The 10,299-nt window shown below is 37.1% G+C and overlaps 1 protein-coding gene across 1 annotated transcript in view; it reads left to right on the forward strand.

Moving 5' to 3' along the window:
- Window positions 1-9,849, forward strand: part of DTWD2 (DTW domain containing 2) — a 97,186-nt gene extending 87,337 nt beyond the window's left edge. The window contains exons 5-6 of the mRNA XM_032425218.1: window positions 2,813-2,941; window positions 8,677-9,849. Coding sequence (XP_032281109.1) covers window positions 2,813-2,941; window positions 8,677-8,847 — 300 coding nt within the window. The 3' untranslated portion in view covers window positions 8,848-9,849. The remainder of the gene's footprint in view (window positions 1-2,812; window positions 2,942-8,676) is intronic.
- The last annotated feature ends 450 nt before the right edge of the window (window positions 9,850-10,299 follow it).

Genomic DNA, 10,299 nt, shown 5'->3' on the forward strand with positions numbered 1-10,299 from the left:
GTTTCTATATAATAATTGTATGTCCATATTATAACAGTTACATGATATTTTAATTATGTTATGATATATAATTATAGTTAATACTATATATTATATATAATCTTAGGATTGATTGCTAAAAGGTTTTAACACCATCAGGTCCATCTTTATGATTTTTATAGGTGAGAAGGAACTGAGAAATGAAAGGACTTGATTGAGATTAATTGATTAGCTATTGTCAGGTTTGATATAATAACCCTGGTCTTTCAATAGAGCCTCATACTTTAGTCAGATATTAATTTTTTCTTTTATTAGAATGGTTATTTTTGCCTTGGATTTTCCTGAACTTTTAAGACAAGGCACTTTCTGACAAATTATTTATTATGATTGCTTGTGGCTTCTCAAGAAGATGGATCAACAGGATTTCTTTTTGTTCTTGCTCATTTACTCACTGAATCAGGAGTGATGAAGGTGATACAGCACAAAAACATAATAGAAGATCGCATTAACATGCTCTAATAACATGTATGTTGATAATATGACAGGTCTTAGTTATTTACGCCTTTAGTATATCTGGTTACTGGATAAATCCTGGGGAGATGATTTGTGAAGGACATTCTGAAGTCTTCTAACATTTGGTAAATTTCAAAGTTTTGAGATTTCATACAGCCTTGTGGGCCACAGTAAGAAGTAAAACTCCTCACTGAAGTATCAAACTTTTTTTATTTTTTAAATATTATTTTATTTTGTCTTTTTAAAAACTTCTTTTTTAAAAATCAAATTTGTTCCGGGGAGCCTGGGTGGCACCATCGGTTAAGCCTCTGACTCTTGTTTTCAGCTCATATCGTGATCTCAGTATTGTGAGATCAGGCCCTGAGTTTTAGTTGTAATCAGATATTTATTATCAGTTCCTCCAGTGATGGATGTGAGTGCTGAAAGCAGTAGCTTGTTGTACTCTGTTTTCTAGTTGACCTGATGCCATATCAAAGCTGTTAGTAATTACAGTTAATCAACATTATGAATTATTCTTACAGTTATGTAATTGTAGGCTTTCTTTTTATCATTACACGTTTCTGAACCATTTTCCTCCATCTCTTTCCCTCCCTGCAACTATTTTCCGTCTTTTACATTAGTAGAAATGCAGAATAATTTTAATATGATTATTTCTAAAACATTATTAAATATGCTTTAAAGGATGTTTTCCAAACCTAAATACATTCTGTAGTAAATCTCTTATGATGCCTGCTTTGTTTTTCTCCCTTCCTCTCTCTCCCATCCTCCCCCTCTCCCCCCCCCCCCTTCCTCTTTCTGAGGATAGCAAGGATACAAGTTGTAGGGAATTCTTTAAACAAAATGCATTCAGAGTAGAAGAACCATATTTCTCATCATGGGGGCACTGCATAAGAAACAAAGGAAGAGGGGCACCTGGGTGGCTCAGTAGGTTAAGTGTCTGCCTTCGGCTCAGGTCATGATCTCAGGGTCCTGGGATCGAGTCCCACATCGGGCTCCCTGCTCAGTGGGGAACCTGCTTCTCCTTCTGCCTGCCGCTTCCCCTGCTTGTGTTCTCTCTCTCTCTCTCTCTGACAAATAAATAAATAAAATCTTAAAAAAAAAAAGAAAAGAAAGGAAGAAGGGGACTGAGGGACAAGGTTCCATGGATGGGAGAGTTTTAATGCTTTAAAGGGATGAGAGACTCATGGAACTTCAGAGATATTAGAAAATGAGAGAGAACACCTGATTTTATTAAGTTGCTATGTGTTAAGACTTAGACACCACTACTTCATTCCACTTGCTTACATATTTATGAGTAAAAACTGAAATTCTCATCTACCCACACATTTTTAAATGTGATACTATAAAGACTGTGGACTAGGAATATGGCTTTATGAGTGTAAGATTACTTGAGTTTCATTTAATTAAAATAGGAATCAAAAGGCCAGAATGTTGACATTTGATTTTCTTTTGCCTTTCTCATGTCCAACTCGGTGCCATTTAGCAGGTCTCAATCACTTGCCCCCATGCAGACATACACCTGTCAGTTTATATTAAGAAATGATGGAAGACTAAACCATTAAAAAACAAACAAACAAGAAAACCAACTGTCAATTCTCCAAAGTGATTAAATTCTTTTCACTTCCACTGCAGTGTCTGAGGGTTTCCTTTGCTCCATATTCTCTCCATTTGGTGGTGGTAGTCTTTTTGATTTTAACTGTTCTAGGGAGTGTGAAATGTTATCTCATTGTGATTTTAATTTGCATTCAGTCATGTTAAGCACTCTTATATGTGCCTATTTGCCTTTCTTATATTTTCTTTTGTGAGGTGTCTTTTCATGCTTGTGCCCGCTGGGAAGGGGTTATTAGTCTTTTTACTTATGATGTGTAGGAATTTGCATGTATTCTGCATGTATTTTCAATGTCAGATATATGTATAACTGTCGTCTTTGACTAACAGTAACAATAACCAAAGGATATTATGTATGGAAGATATTGACACATTTAATACATTTTTTTTAAGATTTATTTATTTTAGAGAGAGAGAGAGAGAGACAGTGTGAGTGGGGTGGGAGGGAGGGGCAGAAGGAGGGGGAGAGAGAGAATCTCAAGCAGACTCCCTGCTGAGCATGGAGCCTGACCTGGGGCTCAATCTCATGATCCTGAGATCATGACCTGAGCCGAAATCAAGAGCTGGACGCTTACCCGACTGAGCCATTGAGCATGCCCCAGTACATTTAATACTTCTAAACTGGCAATTTTGGAAGGGAATTAGCAGTTAAAACACAGACTTTATAACTTTAAATTTAAAACAAAAATTACATCCTGTTATTCCGTTTCAGGTGCAGTTAAAAACGAGCATTTCTAGCCAGTATGTAATTCGGACGCAACCAACTAATAGGTGCCTTTCTACACTGGAATGTGCAGCTGCAGCTCTTTCCATTTTGGAGAAAAATAATTACATACAAGAGGTATGTCTTTGGAAGGTTATATAGTTTTTGAAAGTAAGCAGTTTGGTTAGATTTTATCTAGAAAATTTAGAAATGCGTAGCTTGTAAAATTTGCAGCTCAGGTGTCAAATTGAATGTATCTGTGATAGAAATTTGTGTGCATTTATAACCTTCTTTCCCCCTCTGGTGTTTTTCTGTGTTAGTTTAGCATCCAGATTGCATTATTTAAATATTCATTCTAAGCTGTGCAAACAGCATTTGTAATAAGCTAAATTGCTTTTAAGTAGCACGACATTAAATACAGGGTTTTTTGGTTAGATTTTTCTTTTATTATTTTGTATTTCTCTTAGCATTTTGTGTTTTCTTGTACACAGCTTTTTTCTTTTTAATTAAAAGAATATTTTACAACAACTTTTTTTTTTTGCTTGCATTGGTGGTTTTATTTGAGAAGGTGTATACCAACTTTCTGTTTATCTTAGTCACCACTTGGCTTGGAGTATAAAAAAGATAATTTTTTGAGAAAAAAACGCCTGCAGAATATGAAAAGGTTATAACCTGCAATCATCATTTTATTTAATTTCCATGAAAGCCTGGTGATTTCATATATAATTAATAATCATCAGTAAAGAATAGTGTTCATTGAGCTCACAAACATCTCAGTCTTTTGGAACATGTAGGAAACTTTGCACTTAAGGCAAAAGAAAAAAGAACAGCAAAATAAGACTTAAATTGTTAAGAGTTTTTTAATCACTGAAGATTTTTGATAAATAAAACTCAAGAAGAAAAGTCAGAGGATAATGAGCATAACCAAATGGGGTTTTATAACTTCTCTTTCTGACACACATACACACACATACACAGTACTCATTCCTGCCTTCTTTCTGTCTCTCATTATATGCTGTGGGTATTATGATAAGAGGATGCCGTAGCCATGAAGGAAATTTCAGTAATGGACAAAAGCTCAGGTCAGAGTAACTGGATTGGTTACCAAGAAAAAGAACCAAAGACATCCAGAGCAGGGAGAGTTAAAGAATGCCAGAAGCAAGCCTTGAATTGCCTTTACCCTCTCCCCCTACCCTAAGCTATGGGAAATGTCAGAGTTGGAGGCTTTTCTTCTTTTGAAAGAAGTAGGCTTTCATGAGTAGGCTTTTTTGTGTGTGTATCTGTGTAAGTAAACTTCGTTTTGGGTCTGGGCAATTTCTCTTTCTCTGTTCTCTCTCCTTTGAGAAAGAAAAAAATTTCTTGAGGGACCATCCATCTTTCTCCCAAATGACCAGAGAGTGTTTTCTGACTTTTCTCCCTCTGCTCTAACCTTATCACCTGTTACCATGTATCTAGCTATCAACATAGCACTTTATATACCCCTGTACTTGTTTTTCTATTTTGTTTATATGTTCTTGGGCAAAAGTAATATACGCTTTTTAGGCATCTTAAAAGAAAGATGAAACTGAGCGCTATTATTTAAACTTGCTTTCTGTACAGTCTCTGTATTATCCTTTTCGTTGATTTAAAACTCAATGATCAGCAGACATCAGACCAAGGACCCATTAAAAGCTCAAATCTTGAGGGAAAAATGTAATATTCTTTGGCTGTGGATTTGAAACTTTATTTCCTTTCCTTCTTTGGGGTTCTGAAAAGAATTGTCTATGGACCTACATCTCTTATTTCTACATTGGAATAGGATCTTTACTTCAATTCTGAACAGAAGCTTTAACGTTGGTAGTGGTGGTGATTTAATAATGTCGTTGTAATACAATAGGGCTAGGGGTTTTGATCATTTTTGTACTACTGCTTCCAATCCTACTGCTCCTTCCTTCCAGTTTCATAAGATACGTGATTCTGGTATTAGTTAATGTACCATTCCAGCAGGAAGCTTATCGTATGCTCTGAGAAAATATCCAACAACAGGCAAAGTTCAAGATACAGAATGGCAACAGGATCCATCCTGTCTTCAGCTTTTGTTATTGTTGTCTGTGGGTCAAATGGCACACGAAATCCCAAAGTAATAGTGAGGTCCTACAGTTCTCTTTCTGTTTGCTTTGATCACCAGGAGTAGTCATACTTCAGTGGCCAGGAGACGAAAAAGTGTGTTTGACAATGTGTGATTTGGGAGGTGCTGATAAGATTCTTGGCTGGAGCATGAGCAGAAGAAATGCATAATGGAACATCCCAAGTTGCTTATTATTATAGCTGGCAGAAAAAAGTTAGCTTTCTCAGTGGGGGAATCCCAAGTCCAGCCTGTTCGAATCTAGCTACAATTTAAAAAAATATATCAGTTCATTCCCTTGAGAAATACAATTACCGTCTGTTCTGAATGTAGGTGTTTTCTCTCTTTCCTGAGGAGGAAAGCTATGACATACATGTTTCCCCCAGTAGCCCTTTATTAGGGGCCTCCTAATGAAACGGTAAGGCAATGGGGCAGAGTAGTAATTTTTCATCTGGCTTTATTCTATCCTGGTAGGTAGGGCTCCTCAAAATAAAGAACTTGGCATGGAATAGCCTTCTTAGTCTGCTGATTCATTCTTGTCCTTTATGAAAAAAGCTAAAAGCTAGCAGCTTTTCAAACACTCACAGTAGCTCAGGGTGAGCTTTGAAGCAGGTTTGAATTAAACCCTGTCACTTATCATCATCACTTTTTGCCCGTGAGCAATTCATATAATCTCCTTGTGCATGTTTACTTATCTATAATGTACCAAAAATAGTTACCTCTTAGTACTATTGTGGGAATTGGGTGGAATAATGTGTGTTAATTGCCTGACACCAGGAACTCAAGGAGAATTAATCCCCTTGTTCTTCCTTGTCTCCCCAATTCTTGCCAATAAATTGACAACAATTTTGAACTAAAGATTGGTGATTTTCATTCAGCTATTGTAATATTTACCAGGGCTTTTCACACCTTGGAAGTCTTGAGCTTAGGGATCTTTTTTGTAATAGAACCTTTCCTACTTAGGAGGTTTATCTTATGAGCCTGTATAGGTAGATGGGGTAAAGCTTTGTGCACGGCCCAAGTGCCTTAGCTCTCTGCTCGACAACAGTAGCTGGTCAGTAAGGGTCCCTTGAGAACTGTCACTTTATCCCTGCAGACAAAGGATTTACAAAACACTGATTCCCCCCCAAATAAACTTTTAGAAATGAACTTATTTTGAAGGTGGAAGATTTTGGATTTTCATTGTTCCTCTGAACCAGTCTGTTTCTCCTGTAGCTTCACATTGCCTCAAATATGATGTTGTTAGTTTATACAGAAGCATTGTCATTTATTATCACGTGGTGCGCTTATCCCCTTAGTGTAACCTAATAATGACCCTTTAAGGCTGACATTATTTCCCTCAGAAAATGGCAAGGAGAAGTTATATGACTTACCTGGGAACACGTAGCTAGTAATGATCACACCAGTCAAGATAGGCTAGCTGCGGCTGCGAAATCAGAATGGCGTAGCGCGGCAGAGGTTTATGTGCCTGTCACACTGGCTGCTGTGGGATCGCCAGGGCTGGGCTGGCGTGGGATGCGCCTGGGTTGTGCTTGCTGCAGTCACTTAGGGGCCCAGGCTGGTGGAGGCACCATCTAGATATGTCATTCTCCCTCCGTCAAGGAAGGCATAAAGGGACGTGGTGAATCATACATTCCTTTAAAGCTTCTGTCCAGAGGTGACACACAGTATTCATGCTCACATTTCATTAACCAAAGCAAGTGATATGGCCGACCTAATCTCAAAGATGGAGGACTGGCGTACTTGGAACAGCCTTACTGAGTACCACAGAGATGGGGTGGGGATCTAATCTAGATCTGTCTCCGCAACTCACTCTCTTAATTACCTCAGGAAACTGATAGAATCTTATTTTCAGGAGGTAAACATTGGAGGCCCTTACCAATAGGAATATTAGTATTCTGTCCATCAAGAATCTAATAAATGTCGTACATAGCAACGGAAACTTCCATTGTCTCAGTCTATATATAGTCCTAGGTATGTTTTCTAGGGATGATGTTTCAGGATCCAGTCAGTCTGTGTTGACTCTGTAAAGAAATACATAGTTATTTCCACATTCCCTCTCTTATTTGAAGAAGTTAAAAGAAATCATGATAGCATATGTAAGGGGCTTTCTACAATAATGGTGTGCAGAGTTTTTCCGAGAAGTTTGTCTCTTTCCCATTGGTGTGTGTCAGGGATTACGTTTGGTGGCATATAACAGAGCGGTCACTGCTGGCTGAACACGGTATATACTGGCTTTTTCTCCTGGGTGTAAGAAATGCTGAGGTGAGCAGCCCAGGGCTAGGGGTCTCTTCTGTCTTTCTGTCCATCATCAGATGTATTTGACTTTAATCTTCATGTTGATTGCATTGTAGTCACATGATGGTTGTCCCACCTCTAACAGTCCTATTCCAGGCAAGAAGAAAGTGCAGAAGCCTTTGCCTCCTGAGTCCGTCCCATTGTAAAGAGTATCTCTGGAAGCCCCCACAAGAGCCTCCACATATATATCATTATATGGACCATGTCGGTAGCCAGGTAACAATCCTAGCTGGAGACACTGCCACCTTGAATAACATTTTGGATTTTTTTTTAATAAGGAAGAAAAGAATAAATACGGAGAAGGAAATGCTGGTGACAGTGTCTAAGAGTTTGGTGTCAAACTAGAGCTTATGTTAAGCTCTGCTGACACTCATGTTGTGTATGAGAGAGAATACATTTTCACATAGACGTTGTGAAATTTTGGTAGTTAAATCTGTCAGTTTTTTCCTTTGTTCCTTTTATTTCTAAAAAACAGTTTGCTTACTCAAGTTGGCGATTGTTATTTGAGAGATTTAGATCAGGGGTCTCAGGCCCAAGGAAAGAATCTGACTCAAAATATGTTTCAAACATGTGACAGAGTGGGAATTTTTTTTTTTTAATTTTTGAACTTGAAAAACTTCAGGTCGGGCATGTGCTCTAGTTGTGTTTTAACCTCCACCGTTCTTTGTTATCATATGGGTCTACCCACTGTACATGTTTATGTTATATGACTGGCCCTGTCAGTATTTGGATTTAGACAGGTACGTATATAGTTAGAATTATTTCAAATGCACCAAAACCGGGATATCTAACTTGTATGTGGTCCCTGGACCAATGTGAGAGAATTAGTAAACCGCTTACCCATTGCCGCCATCATCTGATTGTTCTCAGGCAGCAGGAAACGTGCATCGTTCTGTGATTGAAACTGAATTAAGGGCACCTAGGTGGCTCAGTCGGTTGATTTTGGCTCAGGTCATGATCTCAGGGTCATGGGATCGAGCCCCACGTCGGGCTCCCTGCTCATTGGGGAGTCTGCTTCTCCCTCTCTCTCTGTTCCTCCCCCACTTGTGCTCTCCTCTTTCTCTCTCTCAAATAAATAAATAAAATCTTAAAAGAAACTGAATTAACTAATTTGTATCTAAAGGTCTCTTTTACTCTGTTACACATTAAATTATTATAATGCCACAGTTTTTTGAGGTGTTTGAATATGTTAATGTGTAAAACTAAATTTGGACTTTATCATCTCTATGGAAAATTAGCTACTTGTGTCTTTTTACTGGAATTCCTTAGCACTTACACATTCATGTAAGGTATGAATTAAAAGAAATTTATATTTAGAAATCATCACATATTTAGTAGAGTGTCTATTACTTTTCATAGTTAAAAGCCAATAATAGTAAAAAGAAACATAATAATCCCTGTTTCTGAAGAGAAAGCTAGATACAATATGATTTGTTACACTATTTTAGTGTCTTTTTTTTTATCTTCACAGACTTTGCTTCGTCCTCTTCAAGCTTTATGCTCTTTCCAGCTTCAGCATGGTGCTCAAATTCGCCTCAGCAAGGAACACCTTCTGAAAAATGGATTATATCCTAAGCCAATGCCAAAGAACAAACGCAAACTCAGGAAAATGGAGCTGTTAATGAACAGTGTTAAAATTTAGTACAGTTGTTTTGTGGTGCTAGTTACGTTGTCTTCCGCTGGCAAGACCAGGCTGAGTTTTCAGAAAATTTAAACCTGTGGGTTTTTGACTGTCTAAAGAGTGAGAGTTGCATACTAAACTTGCCCAGAAGAAGGAAGTAAACCAAATAGCCATAAAAAAGCAAACAAACAAAAATTTCACTGACTCCGTTAAAAGCAAGGTTTCATAGTGTGTTTGTTTTAAAAAATGTGCCTCTAATACATTTTTTCAGATCCATTGTTTGAAATGTGATTAATTGTTGAGTGAGGTTAGAAGTTCTTTTTTTATAAAATAGAAAGAAATTATTGTACCTGATTGCGGCAGTATTGTTTTCATTAATGTGTATAGATAGTTAGGTGTAGACCTTTAATTGAGGGCACTTACATCAATAACCAATCTTGAACATAAACTTTATAGTTTGTAATAAGTAACAAAAATAATGATCATCAAGTAGTTTAGATTGAGTTAATTTATTTCATAGGATACTATAACAGAATATGGAAACTAAATATATTCTTTAGGGACTAAACTTGAACTCAGCTTTATGATTTAAGTGTTTTATTAATTGCCCAAATTTTTTGGTATTAAGGTATAATTGGAATATAAGATTGTATTAGTTTCAGGTGTACACCATAATGATTCAGTCTTTATATACATTGCAAAATAATCATCACATGATCAGTCTAGTTAACATCCCTCACCATATATATTTACAAAATTTTTTTCTTGTAATGAGAACTTTTAAGATATACTTTCTTAGCAACTTTCCAATATGCAATATTTGCAGTTTTGCAGAATTATGAACTATAGTCACCATGTTTTATATTACATCGCATGACTTATTTATTTTAGTTTGTTTATTTCAGTAGTTTGTTCCTTTTGACCCCATTCACCCATTTGCCCACCATTCACCCTCTGCCTCCAGCAACCACCAGTCTATACTCTGTATCTATGAGCTTCTTTGTTTTTTGTTGTTTTTAAAGATTCTGCATAAAAATGATATCAAATGATATTTATCTTTCTCTTTGTGACTTATTTCACTGAGCATTAAGCCTTCCAGGTCCATCCATGTTGTCACAAATGGCAAGATCTCATTCTTTTTTTATGGCTGAATAATAATCCAGTGTGTGTGTGTGTGTGTGTGTGTGTGTGTGTGTGTATACACCACATTTTCTTTATTCATCCACTGATGGCTGTTTAGGTTATTCCCATATCTTGGCTGTTGTAAATAATGCTGCACTGAGCATAGAGGTGCATCCTTTCAAGTTAGTCTTTTTGTTTTCTTTGGCTAAATACCCAGAGATGGAATTACTAGCTCATATGATAGTTCTATTTTTCACTTTTTGAGGAACCTCCATACTGTTTTCCACAGTGGCTGCACTACTTTGCATTCCCCCCCACAGTGCATGAGGGTTCCCCTTTCTCCACATCTTC

Source organism: Phoca vitulina, unplaced genomic scaffold (genome assembly GCF_004348235.1).
Source record: "Phoca vitulina isolate PV1807 unplaced genomic scaffold, GSC_HSeal_1.0 scaffold32, whole genome shotgun sequence".
In the NCBI taxonomy this organism is placed as follows: domain Eukaryota; kingdom Metazoa; phylum Chordata; class Mammalia; order Carnivora; family Phocidae; genus Phoca; species Phoca vitulina.